The sequence below is a fragment of the Lissotriton vulgaris genome, chromosome 8 (assembly GCF_964263255.1).
Source record: "Lissotriton vulgaris chromosome 8, aLisVul1.2, whole genome shotgun sequence".
Classification (NCBI taxonomy): Eukaryota; Metazoa; Chordata; class Amphibia; order Caudata; family Salamandridae; genus Lissotriton; species Lissotriton vulgaris.
Window position 1 is genome coordinate 1,398,847,576 of NC_141696.1, and position 22,818 is coordinate 1,398,870,393.

The 22,818-nt window shown below is 41.6% G+C and overlaps 1 protein-coding gene across 1 annotated transcript in view; it reads right to left on the reverse strand.

The window, feature by feature from the left end:
* Window positions 1-22,818, reverse strand: part of KCNJ6 (potassium inwardly rectifying channel subfamily J member 6) — a 1,175,059-nt gene that overhangs the window by 187,187 nt on the left and 965,054 nt on the right. The window contains exon 4 of the mRNA XM_086935411.1: window positions 12,417-13,337. Coding sequence (XP_086791537.1) covers window positions 12,417-13,314 — 898 coding nt within the window. The 5' untranslated portion in view covers window positions 13,315-13,337. The remainder of the gene's footprint in view (window positions 1-12,416; window positions 13,338-22,818) is intronic.

Consider the following 22,818-nt stretch of genomic DNA (forward strand, 5'->3'; position numbering starts at 1 on the left):
CAACTTTAAAGCCCTCCCTGTTGATTTTCTGCATGTTGTAGACAAGAAAGGGGCCACAGAGAAGGAAAATGCTGGCCTTCCCAATGAGACCTAATGCTGTCAGCTATTTTACACATTTTTAACTGCTCACTATATGCCAAGTATTGGTGGCTTGATTAAAAAAATAGATTAAATACCATGTCAGCCCGGTAAGACAATTTGATGGCCTCAAATGTGTGCATGTATATATACATGGAGTTCTTACTTTGTTCTCTGCACTTATTTGTAAACACGGGCACATATTTATGAGAAACAACCACATGCTGGCACCTTATGTGTATTTTTTACCTAAGTTCATAAGTGGGGCATTTAACTATTGAATGTCAGTGGTGGGCCCACCTACAGCCATAGAAGCGGTCCGACTGCCGGATTATGATCTGGCAGTCAGAGGCATCGGTCGAAGGACCGATCAATACATTTCCGATGGAGCCCAGTGGGGCAGCGGTGGGACCATAATCCCTACAATAGGGGACTGTGCCTGCTCATGCACCACCATAGGGATTGCAATGGCCCTCTTCCCTCTGTCTGTACATGGCGGTCAGACTGCCATGTAAAGGCAGAAAAAATTGGGACTGTGGGCCTCTGCTATGGGCCTAAGGGGGCACATGTGGTGCCCCTTCAATCATTCATGCGCCGTGTGCCAGGCACCACATGATGCCTGGCACATGGTGCATGGATGTTTGAAAACTTCTCTTTTGCATTGTTGCTTGTGCTTGGGCCACACCACATACCACAATGCAAAAGAGTAGTTTTCTGACCACCTTCATGGCGGTCGCATTCTAATTGGGCAGGTGTAACCACCGATATTTAGTCGCTCACCATCGTAATGAGGCCCATAGACTGAAACCTGCACTTTAAATTGTCATGTGGGTTGTGCCAGCTGCAGAAGACCTGTGTGTAATACTGTGGGCCAGGCATTCATTTTATTCAAATTAAACACTGTTTGTATATAGGCCAAATCAAGTTAGGAGAAGTGTAGCCTGCACTGGTTAAAGGTGGGTTAGTTCCAATGCACAAGTGGTGGGGTTACATTTAGTGTTGAGATGTAACGGCCCTTAAAGGGGAGAGTTTTTGGTTCTTTTCTAAATCAAAGGATGGTCAGAATGATTCTGACCATATAGTCCTAACTTTTAATTGGAACACTAGTATCGTACTTCATTTCCATGACAATCATTCCAGCATTCAATCTCCTGCTTTGATTTTTTTTGTCACAATCATCTGAAGAAGCACTGACTGTGCTGTATATAGTGGCAGGAAAGGTGCATTGTGGACAATGTAGGAGGAAGAATTAATAAATGAAAGAACTTAAAATGCAAAATGCACAGAGATGAGAGACATTAATTGAAAGTATGTGACTTTTGAGGTACGGAACCTGGATTTGGTGAAGAAAGTGTACTGTTTTCGTCTCTTGGCTAAAAGAAAACCTGTCATATTTGAACGCCGGCTGCCTCTTTAAAACTCAACTCGTGGACAGTAGTCAGTCCTTTTTCAATGTCTAAAGTTACGTCTTTAAAAAGCTGACGATCCCACCCTTTAATGCCTGCATATGATTAAGACCTATTAGAGAGTTTTATTTATTTATTTATTTATGCGATTTTATATAGCTCGAACTTTACCCGAAGGTGTCGGAGCGCTTTACATAAGAACCAGTTGAAGAACATAAAGACTTAGGATTACATGCGTTACATAGAGGATACAAACAGAAAAAATTGCAAATGTACAAGATGTAAAGTCACACAAGGAGGAGATACAAATGGATATACTCTAAGAGTCACATAGGAATGGTAGATAGTACAAAGGTCTACTGCATATACTAGTGATTAGAGTTATCACTATACACATAGGGAAGGGATACACATGGATATACTCTAAGAGTCACATAGGAATGGTAGAGAGCACAGCGGACTACTGCATATTCTAGTGATTAGAGTTATCTCTATATACATAGGGAGGGGATACACATGGATATACTCTAAGAGTCGCATAGGAATGGTAGATAGTACAAAGGTCTACTACATATACTAGTGATTATATACATAGGGAGGGGATACACATGGATATACTCTAAGAGTCACATAGGAATGGTGGATATATATAAATATATATGTTGCGCTCCACTCCCTCAAAGTACTCCCGGTACTAGAAAGAAATACTGCACTCCCGGGGCAAGTTAAACTTATTTATTGACAGGACCTCACAGCAAACAGACGCGTTTCAGCAAGAAATCCTTTGTCAATGTATATATATGTATATGTATATATATATATATATATACATATATATATATATATATATATATATATAGCACTTTTCAAGGAACCGTTGTAGGTCTGGTTTGACAGGCATCTGTCTCGGTTAGCTCTATCCCTTACAATATGCATAAAGTGCGCTTTGGGTCAGCCTCCTTTTAACCTATGAATTCAGCCTCTTTCAGTCATTGGCTTGAGGAATTGCTAATCGCAACTTAGATGAGGCCATGGTGCTATTACTCTCACCCTCATGCTGTTGGTTGTTTCTGCATCATTCCACCTCCCATGTAGTCCTCAAATTGCAATACAGGAAAGACTTTTACAAATAAAATTACACTCAACCATCACATTCAATCCGTTACCTCATACATTCATTTACTGTGACTAGCACTACCAACACCATTGATAATACAGACTGCACCACCATAATAACAGTTTCACCAATATCATCACTAGCGTTAATACCACACCACCAGTACCACCAGTAATATCATTGATACCCTTAGCAATATTTCTGTCACCAAAAGAAATCACACACTATCGTCACATCACTAGTATCAATACCACCCCTACCAATATCACAACACCACCACTAACAAACACTGGCAAAGCCATAAGATCTTGTTTTAATGTGCTGTGATGGTTTTGCTTTGTTCGCCCTAAGTTGGCAGGGTATGGATGGACGTGGGTCCCTTTCTCACTTTGCCACTGGATTCAAGCTACCCTGGCTGATGACGGCTGATTAGCCAGAAACCGGTCCCAGGACGCTTGTTTCTGGTCCAGGGAAGAAATGGCTTGGCATTTCAGGTTGGACTGTTCTCATGAGGCACAGGGTCAGACTGATTTGCATATGGCCATGTCTGAACTAGGGTGGTGGAGTGAGCTAAAGAATGATGACGGATTAAACCCAGATCAGTTGACTGGGGGTGAGTGCTTGCAATGTTCAACACTCCATCCATCATCCCCTTTGGTTTTGCTTTGTTATTTATGTTAAACATTTTGCTCTGACTTACATATGATACCGGTAAAATGTATTCTATGATAAGGATGTATAATTTGTGCTTTGCGATAGCTGATGCTGAATTAATTGAATTATATAAATAATTCTTTGTACTGCCTCTCCTTTATCTTTTGTAATTTAGTTATTATATTACCATATTTATCGCATTATCATTGTAACAATGTTTATACATAAAACACAGATGCAAGTATAACCTTGTGTAATTTTTTTATATATATCATTTAGAATATGTTGATATCGAAAATACAATTCTTTTTTTTATGTTAACATTTATTTACTATGTGAGCTATGTAGGATTAGATTTGTTTATGTTGTTTTCTAACTTATGGCACTTGCTTATTCGGGTTAATTCTAATAAAGACCTTATATGAGGAGAAAGGAGAGGCTCTGGCATGCTAGTTGGGACCTTAAGAACAAGGAAGCCCATAAACTCCTTGTTAGAAAATATAAAGCTGAGATTGTGCAGGCTAAACAAGACTACTTTGTTACCATGACTACCTCGCTTTCCTCGCCGAAGGAGCTTTTTAAAACTGTTGACTCTTTAGTCAAACTGCAAGCCCCTGATCCTGTCATTCCTTCGCAGGACCTATGTGATAAGATTGCCTCCTTCTTCCACACCAAAATTCAGGAAATTCACCTGGCCCTCGAGGAACAAAGAGCTTGTATCAGTGCGCCCACTGCAGGGGTTGAGATGAGCATGACTACTACAGACATCTCCCCACTGTGCACCCTGGACTCTTTTCCTCCGCTGGCCTTGCGAGATCTGGAGTTACTGCTAAATAAGACCAAGTCTGGCTCTCCCCTGGATACCTGCCCACTGAAAGTCATCAAGCAGTGTAGGGAGACCCTCCTGCCACCGCTGCTAGAGGTAATGAATCTAGCCATTAGAGACGGTATTTTCCCTATGGAATGGAAGAAGGCGGTAGTAAAACCCCTGTTAAAAAAGGCCTCCCTGGATCCGGTGGTCCTAAAACACTTCCGGCCTATCTCACTGCTTCCTGCCCCAGCGAAGATGCTTGAGGCACATCTTAACAAGCATCTCGCTGCTTTTGTGGAAAGCTCGGGATGCCTGGACTCCTCCCAGCATGGATTTAGGAGGGAATTCAGCACCGAGTCAGCCCTCACCATCGTGCTCGATAAGATCCGCACGACAGTGGATGGGGGCCAGACCACCCTCCTGGTCCTGCTAGATCTTACTGCGGCTTTCGATACCCTCTCCCCCTCAGTACTTTCATCTCGCCTGAGGGAGGTGGGGGTGAAGGACGCAGCCTTGGATCTTTTGACCTCTTTCCTTACGGGGAGGGAACAAAGAGTCAAGCTGGGGGAGTTCCTATCTCCATCCCGACCAGTGCTGTGTGGGGTCCCCCAAGGGTCGGCGCTTAGCCCGACCCTTTTCAACATCTATGTGACCCCACTAGCCAGACTAATAAGATCTTTCGGGATGGAGGTAGTCTCTTACGCAGATGACACCCAAATACTCGTCTCTCTCCCCCATTCAGATGTACTAATCGCCTCCAAGTTTAGATCTTGTATGGAGGCGGTTGGTCATTGGATGATTCAGAACTCTCTTAAACTGAATGGGGAGAAGACTGAGGTGATGGTGTTTGGGGGGAAAGAAAACATCTGGTCAGCCAACTGGTGGCCTGACTCACTAGGAATATGCCCTTCCCCTACAACATCTGCCAAGAATCTCGGGGTGACGATAGACCCTGCCCTTGACTTGGGCAGCCAGGTGAGTAGAACCGTTTCCACCTGCTGGGGTTTGATTCACACCCTACGAAGGATTAGGAAATATCTTTCCTTGCAGGCTAGAAAACAAATAGCCATCGCACTCATTGGTTCTCGTTTGGACTACTGTAATGCGCTGTATGCTGGGCTAAACAGGAGCCACCTGCAGCGCTTACAGGTAGTCCAAAACGCCATAGCCAGATTTGTTCTGGATATTCCCAGACGCTCCTCGGCCACTGCGGCCAGGAAAACGCTGCATTGGCTACCGGTAGAACATCGAATCCGGTTCAAAGTCTTATGCATGACCTACAGAGCCATCGACAAAAATAGCGACACGGGAATTGGGTCCATCATTTCCCACTACATCCCTGGAAGGAACTTGCGTTCCTCCGGGAAATTGCTTCTGACAGCCCCCCGCGTACGAAGAGCTAGATGGGGTGGCAGGGCCTTCTCCACTCTAGCCCCTAAATGGTGGAATGATCTTCCCCTGGACCTGAGATCCCTTCCGTCTTTACAGAACTTCCGCACTGCCCTAAAAACTCTCCTCTTTCGGCAAGCCTATATGTAAGGACGTCTGTTTCAACTTTTGATCATATTGTTAGGCGCCTTGATACCTGCGGGTTATTGTTTCTGCGCATTATAAATTTTCTTCATCATCATCATATGTAAAATCATTTAAAAACACTTTTCTCATTTTTATGTTAAAATTGATGGACAGATAGTTTTTTCCTTTTTTGCTGATTTCATCCCCATATTTGTCTTTTTCCGTTTCCAAACTAAGGGGCTGATTAGGATGGCAGGGAGACCGCCACCGACAGGCTGTTGGTGGTGGTCTCCCCGCCATCCTAAGCATCTTTTCCGCCCGCCAGATCTTGATGGTGGGTGTAGGTGTGCAGGTGGGCGGAAATCCCGGCCGCCACACTTCCTTTGGGCTCCTTGAGCACGCCGGTGCTGCAGAGGGCCTCCCAATCCCTACAATGGTGGCGGTGACTATCAGGCACGGCTGTAAGGATTAGGATGGTTACTCCCCGCCAACCTTTCCATGGCGATTCACCTGCCATGAAAAGGCTGACGGGGATGGATATTAGGGGCCCGTAGCGGGCCCCCTTCACCCCGGGCCCTTTCCTTTGGGTGGGGGGCACCTAAGGTGCCCCACGAACAGATCCCTGTATCAAGTGACAGGCATGCATGGTGCCTGTCACATAGTACAGGTATGTGTAGCACATTCCTTTTTTCCATTGCGGCGGGTGCTGCAGCAAGCAACACCTGCTGCAATGGAAAACCTGTACAATGCGACTGCCACTGTGGCAGTCGCATTGTACTTTGACACTATGTCAGGCAGTCCCCATCTCCGTTAGGGTGGCAGGCCGACATGAGTCCGCCTGCCATCCTTATCAGGCCGTGAGTACCTGATGCTTCACCGGATGGGCACTTTTAATGTGAGCAATAAAGAGTAAAAGGACACATGAGTGGAGAAGTGTGGCTCAATGATTAGAGCGGCAGACCCTGATGCAGAGGTCTAGCCCGGGACCAGGGTTCAATTCCCCGCCTCGGCGGGTCTTGGGCTCAAAATTCCACGGACTTGATAATTCTCGCCTCGGTGCCTATTCCAATCATAGAGTGCAACTCTGGGCAATAGCTTGCTTAATCTCCACAACGGCCCCCACAACGCTAAGGATGCCTGGCCTCCACCTTGGGGGTGCCCAGGAGTGGACGCCTCACAGGGAAAGCCAGGATGGGTTCCACAGCGGTATTCGTACAAGCGCCTTGAGACCCTTGCGGGTGAGTAGTGCGCTATACAAGTATCAATTTACATTTACATGGCATTTGTGTAATAGCGACTTGGGCGACTTCATGGCATGTGCCTTTGCAATTTCACTTTTCTATCTTAACTGTAGAATAGAAGAACAGAAAGTTTCAGAGAAATGTTCTACATATGTTATAGTTTTGTCAACTTTGCAAATAGTTCATCTTGCACAATGTCACTGATTGCCGAAGGTTAAAATTGCATTTTTGCTCATGATGCAAAGATTTTGTATTTAAAGGCATTACACAGCTGCACACATATGAACTGTAAAATGTTTCTATTGTATTTCTTCCACAAAACGAACATATGGAAGAGGTAAGCTGTAGCCTTTATTGCAACTCTGGTTCATAAATGAATTCCCCTTCGTTTGAACAATAACTTTAACTTTCTAACTTTCTCAACGGTTAAGTACTTTACAATCACATTCTATAAAATACAAAGAATTGAAAAGGAACCAAACATCCCACATCCCCTTTCCTACGGAGTTTAATTACAAACAAAATCTCCAAAGCAGATTATAACCAATATTGCAAATATATGAATACAATAATATTCTATTACAGCCTAAAAATAACAAAATCAAGAATCAAGAATGAGAATATGGTTCCGGAGTTTAACCAAAAAACATAATCTTCTAGATAAGAAGGATGGTTAATATAATGTTCAGATTTACTCCTAGTGAGAGCTGCCTTACTTTCTTGATCAATCAAAGGTTCATTTCCACCATCCTCTCCAGCACTGGGATACTTATTACATCTAGACTCAACACACACTTCATTTGTCAACCAATGCTAACATATTTCACTTAGTTAACAATAACCTTTAATCTCATTCCACTCAGACCTACATTTAGCAGTACAACTCTTGTACCAAACCTTTCGATTGCTAAGCCTGGATGAATTAAAAAAAAACTCTCTAACCTCCGATGGTTTGGAAAACAAACGTTCACTGCACATTTCCTGGTTTCTTAACATACACTGTCTCCCCTTTTCAATTTGAAATCATTGTAGCAACTCTCTTGCCATAGGAATTTTTGCAGACCCTTTTCAGAGTTATTTTTCACTACTTCTGTTGCTGTCTCCATATGACATGTTTAGAATGTGACAACCAGCTTTGATTACCTTTGGTAAAAGGAACTCTTTCTTCATGATTGTGAAGAGACTAATCATCTTTCTTACTTCCAATATCCATTCTTTCCTTTTACTCATAGCCATCTGAACTATATGCCTTTAATAACAAAATTAAGCTTTTCCACTTCACCCTTTCCCTTCAGGACGATACATAGATGTCACCTTGTGTTTACCCCATTCCGTCTTAAAAATCTTTCTACTTCTTCAGCCATGAACTAAGCATCATTATTAGTAATAACTTTCTTAGGTAAACCTTCTCTTTGAAAAGACTCATTAAAAAATCTCAATACATTAGATGCATCAACCCGTTCAATAAATAATAAATAATAAATTGCTATCAAGACAAATATAGTGGGACCGCTCTCATCTACGACCAGACAGTAATATACATAGCCATGCAATGTTGGGACTTTGAACAGGACTTCCATGTCTACTCCAGGCCACCACTAAAATACTTTGCCCCACTTCTTACCCTTTACAAGTCTGATATATTCTTCATGACAAAAATCAGTAATTTTTTTCTTAACTCTACCGGAGAAACTACTCCTGTAGTGTGCAATAACTTGTCATCCACTACAGAAAGCACACTCTTACACCTCCTAAATTCCTTCACAATATTCATCCACAAATTAGTTTTTTTGCCAACCTTCACCCACCCAACTCTTCACTACTTTTAACTGTTCATCTTTAACATCAACATGTTGTACTCTTCTTTCGTAATTACTTCTGTAGTTTCAGTAGCCAGCCAAGATACACTGCAATCCTCCCATTTATCTTTGGGTGTTTCATCCACAGGTAACGGAAGGCAGCTTAAACAGCTAGCTACTTTATGCTTTACTCCTGGAACATATTGCACTTTATAATTGAAATCAGTGAGTCTCATTGAAAATCGTGCACCCAAGGGGTGGATGAATTCAACTTCTCTGTGCCGAGAAGGTTCGTCAGAGGTTTATGATTACATTTTACTCACTCTTCCAAACCCCTCACAAATTATATTTAGTCAATCCATGTTTAAGCTGTACGTAGCCAAGATGGCCGCACACAGGGGTCACGTCCGTGACCTCAAGTTTCACATGACGTAACAGCATTATGGCGTCACATTAACAACAATCGAGAGTGTGCCCCATTTTATGCTCCCGGGTATCCCACTGTTAATGTGGTAGGGCATGTACACAAACCAAGTGCCTATCTTCTCATCACACTTGAGTTTTTCTTTTAATTCTGCTCTACACAGCAATCCAACAGGGGAAGTTTCAATGTAGTGTTGAACTCCTGGTCACTCACCTTTTCCCCCTTGTTTTCTGCAGTGCCGTCTTGACAGCGCTTCATCAAAATTGCAACTGGGTAAAATGCATGGTTTCTTTCTTCTCCAAATGTCTTACTACCATAAAGAGCACACTACATTAGCTAAACCTTAGTTTTATTGCACCCATGGTGTGAGCGAACATCTGCTACTGCCAGCTCACAGGTCCTTAAATTAATTCCCCTTTGTTTCAACATTAATAATATTAACAGTAAAGAACGTTATAACCAAATTGTACAACATCTATAACATAGAAAAGAGACCCAACACCATGCTGCTCTCGACAGAAGAGAGAAATATTGATTTTAGCCAGTGGCTGCTAGAATAAGACCAGGAGTTGAAAGGAGGAGCAGAGGAGGCATGGGGGGCAGCTGCTACCACTGCTACATCCACTTTAATTAGAGATCGGATGTACCATGTTACAACGCATACTATTACAACTACCTACCGTTACAACGCGACCATTACAACGCATACCATTACAACGCATAGCGCTTTGGGGTGCTGGATAGTGGTAAGTATAATTTACTATTCTAACTCCAGTCCCCGTGGACCCTAGGGAAGGTGTTGGATAGTAAATTATACTTATTCCCTATCCTAGAGCGCCCCCCAGCGCAATGCGTTGTAATGGTATGCGTTGTAATAGTCGCGTTGTTACAGTAGTGCGTTGTAACAAATGCGTTGTAACAGGTGTATACCAATTAAAGTCCATGCGGTTTGACATCTGTGGACTTTCATGCTGTTGCTTTCACATGCAATCGGCCCAGTCACTCACCAACAATCCCGTAGCATAATACAAATATGATAGTCGCCTTTGTCTAATTTAACCAAGAGCAGTGACAAATCACCACAGATTCTGCAGGCTTCACTCGCTCCACAAGAGCCTGTCCTACATCAGCATCCTAGCAGCCGAAAGCCAAGCAGAGACATGTATGCTGACAGAGAGAACATGTGATGACTGAATACCTTCATTTTAAATGGAAGATATCTGTGACAAAAAACATGCTGGACATTAGGTATTTCAACGCAACACCAGGAATAAGGTACCCCCCTCCCCCCAGCTCCGTATATTGAGGCTACCGCAAGCCACTTCGGAGTTCCTTAACCTTATAAAAGCCATCTGCCTCCATATGGTCATGGACTCCTTCCTCTCATTAATTTGCAGTATTCTAACAGTACAAATGGGTCACACTTTTTTCATATATATATATGTATGTTCAGTGGAAATCAACAGGCACTTTTGGCAATCAGATGGGTTCTTTGTACTGCAATCCAGCTGACTTAGTGCAAGATGACAGCCGGCAGCTATTAGTGGAGACTGTTTTTGGTCGTCTAATTAAAATGCTGATGGGACGTCAAAAGAACACATATTTTATTTACTGAAGTAGCCATGTATACCATTCTTAAAAAATCTAACTTTCAAGTAGGTCTTGAATACCAGCGGACATTGTCATCACCAGGTCGGGGCGAGCCCAGACCTGCATACTAACTTCTAACAAAACCATAAGCATTCTGATGGATCCCCGCTGGTGTCCATTTCTACTGAAAGCGACTCCTTCTCACCAGTCTACATGTTGGACAACTGGGATGATTCTCTATTCTCTCGTGACTGGGTGGGCTATATTTTAGATCTCAGTCGGAAAGAATGTAAATTTACAGACATGATCTTCCAATTGACTCCATTGATTGTGTAGGTATAGGGTACTTGGAAAGACCAATAGATTTCTGCTGCTATTTCATAATACCATCTTTAGAGATGTGATTTGAAGATATACACGTAAATCAATCTCCATGGCATTACATGCTTGATCCGGCAAAACTGATGGGTCATCTTATGAGATTGGCAGGTAAATCAAAGTGTGTCTCTGGGGAGCAGCTGTGTTTTCAATATTTCCATTTATTACTTCACTGAATTACAGGTGTATAAGGTGCTTAATTTGTGAAAGAATGAGTGCCGGTCCCCAAAGCAATCCTCAGAAGCTCGTGGCGGTGCTATTAAATGTCAGTCCACTGATTTCCAAGGCTGCATAGTCTTCCGTCCAACTCATGCCTTTTAATCCCCCACCAGACACTCCCTGCCCCTTTTTGTCACTGTTGCAGGTTCCTGCAAAAGGAGAAACTTCTGTGGTTTTTTCCCACTGTTCTCTTCCTCCTTTCCCCAGTGAGTGCTTTCCCTCTCTAGCTCTCGGGAAAGGAGTGCTGGTGGCCCCTACCGACGACCATCGGCTTAAATTAAGCACTGAGTGTATGAATGAGTGCCATTTTAGTTAGCATCGTTGAGTTCGACTCTGTGGGTTCCTGCTTCTTGTAATTGACCTTTTCATGACTGACAGAGTTGCAAACCACTGCTATCCTGCCTATTGCAAATGACAGGTTTTCTCGTGGCGCATGGGATAAGTCTATTGTCATTACCAGCACTTGCCTTTTGCCTACAATCTTCAAATTCACACAACCCAAAGTTTAATAAAATACTGAAATAAATACATTTTGATACAATGAATAGGAACATGCAACTGGTCTGATGAACAAGTATATGTATAATAAGGTTCCATTCTATGCATGACATGCAAAGGCTTCCTCCATGTTAACTGACATACAGAGCATTTTTAACAACTTCATAATTAGTTTTGTACTATGAGTGATCTTGTAATGTATTCTTTGGATGTACCACAATAGTACTATATTTCTAATATCAGCCTACAAGAATGTCGAAATGTAAGTGTATATTAGTAACTATTCTTAAGTACACTTCTAGATACATTTACGATATATATCTATCTATCTATATATATATCTATATATCCATCTATATATATATATATATATATATATATATATATATATATATATATATATATATATATATATATATATATATATATATATATATATATAGATATATAGTATATATAGCCAGGTGAATGCACTTCTACACTTACCTACATATACTTATTGTGACAATATAGTAGTAGTCAATATTCTCCAGTTGATATTCTTGTGGATCAATGTATTTTACCTCCATATTCTGACGTACAATCATTCACTGTCAATCATTTTGAGACCTACCATTGTCCTAAGCACATTACTCTTCTTTTCAACATTTAAAAAATATATATATAAACATGAAATAAAGAGTTACCTGTCGCCTCCACCATTCCTTCCAAGATCACAACAATTTCCAGATCCTCTTTGGCCATCTGGGATTTGGAAATGTCCCAGAAAGGGCTTTGCTGGTTAATTTCATGACAGATGATCAACGGTGACACCAAGAAAAGGCGGTCGTCTCCTGTGTCGTATCCAACATTGATATCCGTCTGATTGAGTGGTATAAACTCACCCTCCTTTGTCTGTTTGGATTTGATCAGCTTGGCCCTTATTGATGCTTCTACTATGTGCGAGTTCCTAAGGTCTCCGACTCGAAACATTAGGCAAAGTTTCCCATCACGCATAGAAATTACTGCGTTGGTAGAAAAAACAAGAGTCTCTGCCCGCTTCTTGGGCTGGGAGATTTTCACAAACATGCAACCAACCATAAATGCATTAACAATAGACCCTAAAACGGATTGAACTAAAAGAAGGATAATTCCTTCAGGACATTTGTCTGTGATGACCCTATAACCGTACCCAATTGTGGTTTCTGTTTCTATTGAGAATAAAAACGCTGAGACGAACCCGTTGAGGTTGTCCACACAAGGGCTCCATGACTTGTCTCCTATATGTTCCAGATCCCCTCGAATGTACGCAATGAGCCACCATATCATTCCAAAGAAAAGCCACGTGACGGTGTACACCAAGACAAAGATGAATAAGTTAAACCGCCATTTTAGGTCAACTAGCGTCGTGAAAATGTCGCTCAAGTACCGGTAGGTCTCTCTCACATTCCCATGGTGGACGTTGCATTTCCCATCTTTCCGCACATATCTCTGGATCTTCCTCTTCTTACATTCCTTGATTTTGTGTTTTGGTAGATCTTCTCTGGCCTGTTTGGGCAGCTTCGGCTGCCGAATGGTGATTGGGCTCTCCACGTCCTGCTCCATCGAGCCTACTTCCACAACGTGAGCTGCTTTCGAGAGACAAAAAGAAAAAAGAGATTGCATTTCAGTATGTATTTGTTTGTTTTAATCAACATAATAAGTCTTCTTATAATGTGGCAGGAACACAGCTTGTGCAGCTGCATAATTGCAAATTAGGAGAGGGTTGTCAATCTTACATTGTCTGATGGGACATGCCTTTCCCTTTGCCTCTCCCCTCCCCCCCCCTTTCTTAAATCTAATCAGGGACTTCTCACAGCCCAGACGGATATTCAATTTTCATATTAAATACAGAGCTCTTCTTTTTATTGAATAACTGTGTGTTGTCTAACTTTATAGGCCTACTGGGATCTTTTGTAAGATATCGCTCTACAGAAGAAATGAGAAAAAAAATCGGTAGGAGAGAGCACAGCAGGGGGTTTACACGAGTAAGCAACAATTAGAAATAATCTTTGATGATAAATTGTTATTTAAAGCACCATGTATTTCTGTATATGCGAATACACAAAGACTGTCCTAATATTTAATAGTTAGGATTTGCAAACCACTTCTAAATGTATTAACATGCAAATCAACCAGCCACGGTTAAAGAGAGAAACTTCAAGAGTTATCTAATGTTGCTGAAATTTGAAGTAGATTTGCTGAGCTGTCTTAGAGCGGGTAGTAGGTTGGGGAAGCGTACAGCCCAATGAGTGACAAACAACTAAAACAATTGCAATTTCGTAGTTTTATCAATGTTGTTTAAAGCAAACTATGCCAACATCTGCTACACTACAGCATTTGCTTTTGGAGTTTCTGCATTTTATTTTTTTGTGCACAAGCGGGGTACATTTGTGGTGTGACACCATTGAGGCCTTCTGCGAAGAATGGTGTGCGAGGGAGCCATGTTGTGAGGATTCGGTTTGAGGACTGTCATGCTTGGGATGACACGCCTTCCACTCTATGGGTTCTCCTGGTTGAATGAGACTTTACATTTTATATATTGTTTTAAATTTGATTGGACATATGTATAAAGCGTGGACTTGGACATATATGGTAGTGGAGTTGTGTACTTAGCAGCATAATTCATAGTCAATACTTAAAGAGAGAAGGACATCCAGGCACGTCTCCAATGAAAAATAAATGCAAAATTAAATTCAGAAGAAAATCCATGTATGTCAGTAAACAGTGGGGGAGGCAGGGGAGGGAAGGGATATTGCCTAGTTGGAGAGGTCGTTGATTATTACATTAGTCGTTATTGATGGTCAGCAACCGAGTGGACATGTGGGTGCATGGCTGGAACTTTAAGCCCAAGCATGGATGCACAGAACAGTGATCAAAGCCTTCTACACAAAACCTGGTGCTCACAAACAGCCAAGGTTTGCTCAAAACCATTTATCTACTCGCCCACAATTGTCATTCACTGATCATCGTTAATTGACACAGACATGCACCTCCTCCTGTTGGCTTAACTCTTTAGGTGAACGGAAGTAGGCGTCCTCCTTCCATTACCAACAGTATGTGAATAGAGTGTTAGTTATCTTGTTCACAGATATGCCAGCCCTTCATCTGTGCCATACATTCACATACATTTAAGAGTTTGCTTTATATCCTGAAAAAAAAGAAATTGTATTTAAATGATTGAAAGCTAGCTAGAGGATATTTTCTCATTCTTTGGCTCCTATTGAGTTGGATTTTTAATCCTCTTTTGCATTATTACTATAAAATAATAATCATATTGTTAATTTTCTGCTTTTCTTTATTTCTGTGACTAGTTCAGCCCAGCTAAAGTCATTAGATCCAGAGTAGACAATTGGGGATTATTTAATGATGTTTGCATGGGCGCTCATGTAGCCCTACTCAATTTTGCACTGTACCTACAGATTTTTATGATGGTAAGCAAATCATTGCAGCGATTTGTGTTACTGCATCACTTTGTATTGTAGTTATTCATATAGTGCCTACTACCTCAATGTGGGGCTCTAAAGCACATGCTTACATGAGTAGCACGCCACACTGTGTATGGTCTGGGGTTGGAAGAATATTGTCTTTATTTTGAACCTATGTGGGAATTGTTTCTGTGTCGTGCTTGATGACCACCAAGGTGCGGGTATTGTGTTATGGGAGGCAGTGCTTGGCAATGTGTTGAATGATGAAGTGTGAGAGACAGACGCAGTTTTATGGTTGGAGCTTCGAACAGCTCTGCGGTTCCCTTTATGGTATTTCATATGAAATAGTCAACTTAGCTGGTTACTGCACTAGGTTGTCCACATTGAGATTTTGAGTATAGTTGTGGTCCTGAGCTGTCATGGTTGGAGGGAAAGAGAAGTGGAGATATCTGTTGAGATGGGAATTTTTGTTATCACCCCATATCTGAGTGTCTTTGTGATATGTAAAGGAGCGATTAGATTGCATAGAAATGGGGGACCTGTAGTGGTGGACTGTATTGAAGTCCTCTGAATCGGCCAGCAATGTGACAGTTCTCTTCAGTTAGTCCATACCTGTTGATTTGGTGATGCCTGTTTTTTTGGCTGCAAAGTGCTGGTGATGGACAACCCTCAAAGTGCAGATTTGTTTTATATGAAGATAAGAAGCATAAGTTATTATTTGTTGCTGATCGCTGCGTATCATGGTTTTAGTATTATTGTGGGCCAAAACTTATATATACAAATATTTACCTATATAGTGCCTCAGTGAACCATAGAGCAGCCCTTTGTAGCTTACCTGCACAATGAAAACAGTTTGCTGGTTTAGTTGTTTGGCATTAATGGATTGTAAGCTCAGGATTGCATTTGTCATTACAATTGTTTTCTCGGCTCTGTTGCCAGGATGTGGGTGGTGCAGTTATCTAGGAAATAGTCATGCTTCAACAGTCTTTGGAAGTGTGTATGCTCCTGGGTGCCTATAATGGTGGCTGGTAGGGAGTTCCAGAGGATGGCAGCATGTACTGAGAAAGCAGTGCCTCCTACGGGTTTCTTATGGTAAGATGGTACCATGATAAGTGGCGCAGGCCTAGAGCACAGTGTCCTGTTTGGTTTGTATTGTTTGAATTTAACTTGTAGGGTTATTGATTGTTTTCCTTGAAATTGCTCAGTGGGCAATGCAGAGTGCCTTGAACTTTGCCCTTCTTTCTATGTGTAGCCAGAGGAGCATATGAAAATCAGGTTTGACCCTGTTCCAGTAGGAACAGTCCAGCCCAAACAGCCAGTTAGAAGCAGCTTTGTTCCAGTGACACATGGAGTAAGGTCCAGCATCTGAGCATACCCTTGCCACTTAGGCTGTTACATCAAACACACGACAGGTGATAGGAGGAATGTCTGCAACAAGTCCAGTCATTGGCAATCGCTCATGATAGCATTCCAACCTATCACTCCCCTGCCCATCATGGCACCCAGCCAGGACCCAGTCACATGCAAATCCATTCTGACCCCATATAGGAACAACTCAGCCCAAACTGCCAGTGCCACGGGAAAATCAATTGTAAATAACCCCCGATGTTCCCCGTCATTTAAATCAATTGCAGTAATATACAGGACTATGATTCCTCAAAATGTTCATTGTGTAGCTGTGTAACTAATGGTATTATAACCTCCTCTTGCCCCTTGGCCCTGTGCCAACCCACTTGAAAAAGGCTCCATCACTCTCAGTGCAAATTTACCTAAAATCATGAAATGATCCACTGTTCCATGGATGATCCCATCTGTTTTCAAATAAGCTATAATCCCACTGGTTCTGAAACCTAATCTTTACTGGCATCACTCAGACAACAGCAGACCTATATTTAATGTACCTGTTCTCAATAAGTTTACAAGAAGGGTAGTCAAAGACACCAATGCCTAGAAACAAAGAATGCTGGCTAACAGCCCATCAGACCTATAAACCACATGTGGCACAGAAGGAGCCTTCTATTTTATGAGAGCAGTCCATGTATGCACAAAAAAGAAGGAAGATGTGAATAATGTGACTTCCTTGCTGCTGCCTCAACTCTTCAGATGTTTGATAGAGCAACGCATAACATTGTATGACTCAATATTTAATATTTTTGACTGTCTGGAAGATTGTTAAGTGTGTGTTTCCCAGATCTACTCAAAACGTTTCAGTGCGAAAGTTGTTTCATGTAGACAAAAGAAAAGGAGATTTATGGAACCACGTGCAGGCCAGTTCTGTCTGGCAAAGGAATATGAGTCTGTCCTGAAATGCCAACTAAGGGCCAGATGTAGGTAATTAAGTTTTACCGATTCTAAAATACTGAATTTTAGCTATTCGGTATTTTAAAATCTGTAAATGCTATGTAGAAAAAAATTCGGTAGGTATTACCGAATCGGTACGATTCGGTATTTACCGAATCGGTATTAACCGATTCGGTAATTTCCCTTCATTCCTATGGGCCTGGGGGCCCATAGGAATGAATTGTTGCACTGTTGAAAATGCACAGATTTGCATTTTCAAAGGTATTCGGTATTTACCACCAACTAATAGTTGGTGGTAAATAACGAATCCTTAGAGCACATAAGCACTCTTAAAAGTGCTTCCTACATGCCATTTACCGATTGGGTAAATACCGAATCGGTAAATAATGTTTAGGTAAATACAGAATCGGTAAATACCAATTCGGTATTTACCGAATCATCCTCTACATCTGAAATGTCTCAATACCGGTCGGTAAACCTGAAATTTACTGAATTTCGGGTTTACCGACCGGTAATGGGCCACCTACATCGAGCCCTAGATGACTTAGAAGGTGTCAGTCCTCCATATAGCTTGACCTTTGCAAATTGCTGAACATGATATCTTACTGGTCTTGTGTTGGTTAGAAGGGACTGCACTCAGCCAGCCTCTGGCATTGACACCTTTCCCATCCCAATTAAATTCTCTCTCCTATTGAGTACCCAGAGGCTCAGTATTATAGTAATTTCATTCAATGCACATGTCTTCCATGAGTCCATTCAATTAGGTGATTTAAATTTTAGTTTTACATGTAGGCGGATGACACCCAGGCTCTTTTATGTCTTGATGGAGGCCGTGAGTTGTCACATTTTAGACATGCATGTCTGTGCTTAATAACTTGATGTATACCAACTTCCAAAAGTGAATGTAGAGTTAAACTGTTGGTAGGGGTTGACAAGAATGAGCACTGCAGTTCTGGATGTTTTCCAGACTCAATGAAAGCTTGTTCCACCTCTGCTACTGGATTCAGAAATATGAGCTTGAAAATGTATTCTGATCTCTCCTTCAACACCTCCCTCAACCCTCAACACTTAACTCAAAGAAATCAGAAGCCATGCCATTCAACAACTTAAACCCCTCACCAATCAAGGTGGATGGAGAGGACCTAGCCATAACTGAAGAGTTCACCTACCAATAGCAGTACTATCAGACATGATGGAGAGACAGGCAGTGATATCAAGAGCGGACAGAACACGACCAGGAATGCCTCCAGGATGCTGAACAATGTATGGAGGTCATGTCAGATTAGCACCAAGCAGAGGCTTTACCAGAGCTGTGTTCTGTTCACACTCTTGTATGTATCAGAAGGCTGTTGAATGACAGAAAGAAACATCACATAGTATCTTGCCGCAAATCATCTCCAACTAGGAACTGCTCACCAGATGCAAGCAAGAAAGCATGGGCATCATCATTAGGAGAAAAAAGATGGAGATGGATAAGACACGCCATCGGAACAAGACAGCATCACAAGAACAGCTCTCCACTGGACCCCAGAAGGCAAAAAGGAAGAGATGCAGGTCAAAGAACACCTGAAGGCGAACTGTGGAAACTGAAATCCGGACCCTGGTACACCGTTCAGAATCCAGCCCAAGACAGACAGAAGGGGAGGTCCTTTGTTGCTGGCCTACATGCCAGTCGGCATAACAGGCAGTAAGTAATTAGGTCCTTCAACCCATGTAAGTGCAATAGGAGCTTTGGGATTCCAGCAGATACAGGTTTTAAAAGAAGCATTGGTAAAGCCAAGGTGTCTAGCTTGCAGTGCATTAATCATGTGACCTCTCAAGGCATACTGTAGCCATATGCGTAAAAAGGACTGTATGCCCGTTAAACGCAGCATAATCAAAGGGTAGCACAATTAATCGATGTACATGAAATTGTGAAATAGAAAATGACTATGTGGTAACTGCATTTTCAATTATCAATGGCTCAGTGTAATCAACTACAATATTGCTTGTAATTTTTCAGTCTCATAAGCGCTCACAACAGAAAGCTATTGGCGTCTGTTGCCAGATTTAAAAAATCACATGTGGCCAGATTCTAAAAAAGGTGTTTCCTTTTCATCACATGATCATTAAAGCTTATCCATCAAGGCTACCAGATTTTGACAGTAGATTTACTGAAATGCCAAAAAGCCCCTCTACAATACCAAATGCAAACCTTTTCTTGCAGCCAATACACATTTAAACCAAGATAATACCCATACAAATGGGGAAATATTTTTAGAAGTGCACATTATCCTTAATACCCAAGCATGCACACAGGTAAGGAAACACCACTGAGAAGCAATGAATGTGCATAATTAGTAATTAGTGAACATTAGGCCTTGATTATGGGGTTCGTGGTGTATACCATCAAACTACAAGATAGGCTAAATACCGATTCCACAGGGTTCAGTAAATAACACATGTTAAATAACAGTGATTATGCGTTTCTACTGTTGTAGCAGAATCGGTATTTACTGTATGTGTTAAATACCAAATGTGTATTCATTACCACATGTGATAAATAGTGCTCATTTTCAGGCTGTGGAACTTCCTGGAGTGAGGAAAGTAATCTCTAGAGAACAGAAACAGTCAGAACAACACACAAAAGGACCTCAGGACACTCCAAAAGTACAACAACAACACTTTCCTGTGTAGGAGCTTGCATGCATTTGTTTGTGTGGATAAAGCACCTAGAAACTAGACAACAAGAATTCACTGCCATCCTCTGATATCTCTCAGTGACCCCATGCAGAAACTTGCCTGACCTTTTTATCATGGACCCAAGCAGGGAAAGGAAGTACAAGTTTCCAGATCCTGAGTCGGAGGTCATTTCCAAGTAAGTGGTAAGACACCATGAGTATCTAATGTTTCGTCTCATGCTTAAGATGCCACCAAAAAGAAACAAAGACATGCTTGTGGAAGGAGATTATGCACAATGTCAATACTGTATGAACATATAAGGATATTGAGGACATCAAAAAACAGGTTCCAAACCTTGAAATGCTAGGTACTTAATCAAGCACAGGCACTAAAGAATAGCAACAGGTTGTAATTCTCCACGTCAGCTCCACCTTATGCCATGGGAAAAAAAAAGACTAGCCTAAATATACCTGTAGTGGAATAAATAAAAAAAAGGTCTCGAGGTTAGAGGAATCCAAGTTAAGATACATGAGAGCTGTAATGGAAGTACACCTGTTTGTTAAAAATTGACTAGGCTCAGAATCACCATCATTGTGATAAGGGACTGATGTCATTTTTTACACATGCTCACATTGATCCATAATGGTACTGCTGACAAACCGAGATTGGAATTCAACAATTATAATGCATTGTAATCTTGATTATAAAGGGTTGATTTGGCTGTCCAATATATTGAGCCTGAAGTGTTACACCTAATGTTGCTTTTCCACAGGATCACAGTATTTTGGTTTGATCGAAAGCACCTAACACAGCAGTGCCTTATATACAGAACCTCACCACACAGCATTTGCACATTAATAGTATGCTTCATTTTATGGTTTCATCACACTTAGTTCTGAATAGGTGAGGTCACCAAGTGAACATGAATGCAGTCAATTGACCCCAGGATGTCAGGAAATCCTGCTTTAGCATGGATGTTTGCTTTGCTTTTATTAGCTGTCATGGTGTTCAAGGGGCTCACTCGCTTTCTGCAAAGCATCATTACTTAGCAGAGCATTTTCTGAAAGATTGTTTGAGAAATGACCTACACCAATCCTACTGTCAGCTGTATAGTGCCTGTTGCAAAGAATTAATGTACTGTTAGCATTTTCAGGAAGGCGAGGGGTGGCAATGAATGCTTATGTAGTGCTCCAGGGTATCTGTAATAATGAAAATACATTTTGTATGGTGCCCGGTGGGAGCTTCTGGAGCTAAAGCAAACTCATGTTTATCTGTCAATCTGGCTCTCATCCTGTGATGCTGTGCCATTTGAGGTCATTGATTGGTGACCTGGTTTCTAATTTTATGCGGCATGATTTATTGTAGCAGGACATGGATCTGGCATAGCTGTGCTTCCTCGATGGAGGTGTACTGCAGAATGGAAGTGTGAGCTGCTGCAACCAGCCTGTGGGAACTTCACATGTCCGTGGTGGTTTAAGTAGGTCTAGCCCTATTTGCAGGTGTGTGATATTTTATGTTTTCAGCGCAAACTGTGCATGTACTGTGTTTTTGCATTATTGTGTTGGTGTTAGCCTTGAGTTTTTTTTTTAGCTTTTTTTCATTCCGTACACTTTCAAGAGTTTTTACCATTGCTTTTGAGTGGAGGTGTTTTAGGGTAGTATTTTCCACTTTTCAAGTATCTCTTATACTTGTAATACGGTGTTATTTACCAAATGCGTAATTTTTTTGCGGTAAATATCTCCTGCTGTAAACAGCATATGCATTAAATAGCACATGTGGATCACAGACATGTGGTATTTTGCACATGTGCTAAACATCATATGTGTTTTTAACTTGTGATCAGGTAGTTCATTAAATTCATCCATTATTTACCCTGGCATGCAGCAACTACCTGTAGGCCTAATTCACAATCAGGGTCTTAGTCTTTTTCCATTATGTGTGCTCTTTGGGAGAGGACACAGACAGTGTCCTCTTGTCGAGGTGAACCTTGGCCTTCTTCCAATTGCAAAGGCAGCACCATCGGTATGCACACTGGGACACTGAACGCTGGCTTCTATGGAAACTCTGAAAGCCTCAACAGGGGAGGTTGAAGTCTGGTTCTGCAACTACATCTTCAACACCCTCTAGGAGTGTTCAGATCTCCCTCAAGTGTTGGGTGGCCTACGCAAAGAAACACAAAGCAATGTATTGAACTATTGTTCTATGTTTCTGTGCTCCAGACACACTAACTGGATGAGTAAGCATGTGGAGAGGAGAACATGTTTTTTTTATCACTTGGGAACAAAACCACTTGTTGTGTGTGGTACATCTGCTTCAAGTGCAAACTGAGCGTACATCACTATATTAATCCTGCATCTATTCCTTTCTTTTATTTGTTGCATTTTCAAGCTCAAATTGAATACAACACATGGAAATATCATATATCTATCTATCTATCAATATATCTATCTATATGTATATTCACTGAAAAAACCATTGAATTCCTGCGTTATAGTTAGTTGTACTAACTATAACTCGCACGCCCTCAATCCACTGCTGATGATGTCACATGTTACATCATTCATGACATGGTCAGTGACATCACTGATGACATCACTGATGACATCTCAAATGACATCACTGATGACATCTCAAATGACATCACTGATGACATCACTGATGACATCTCATTTGACATTAC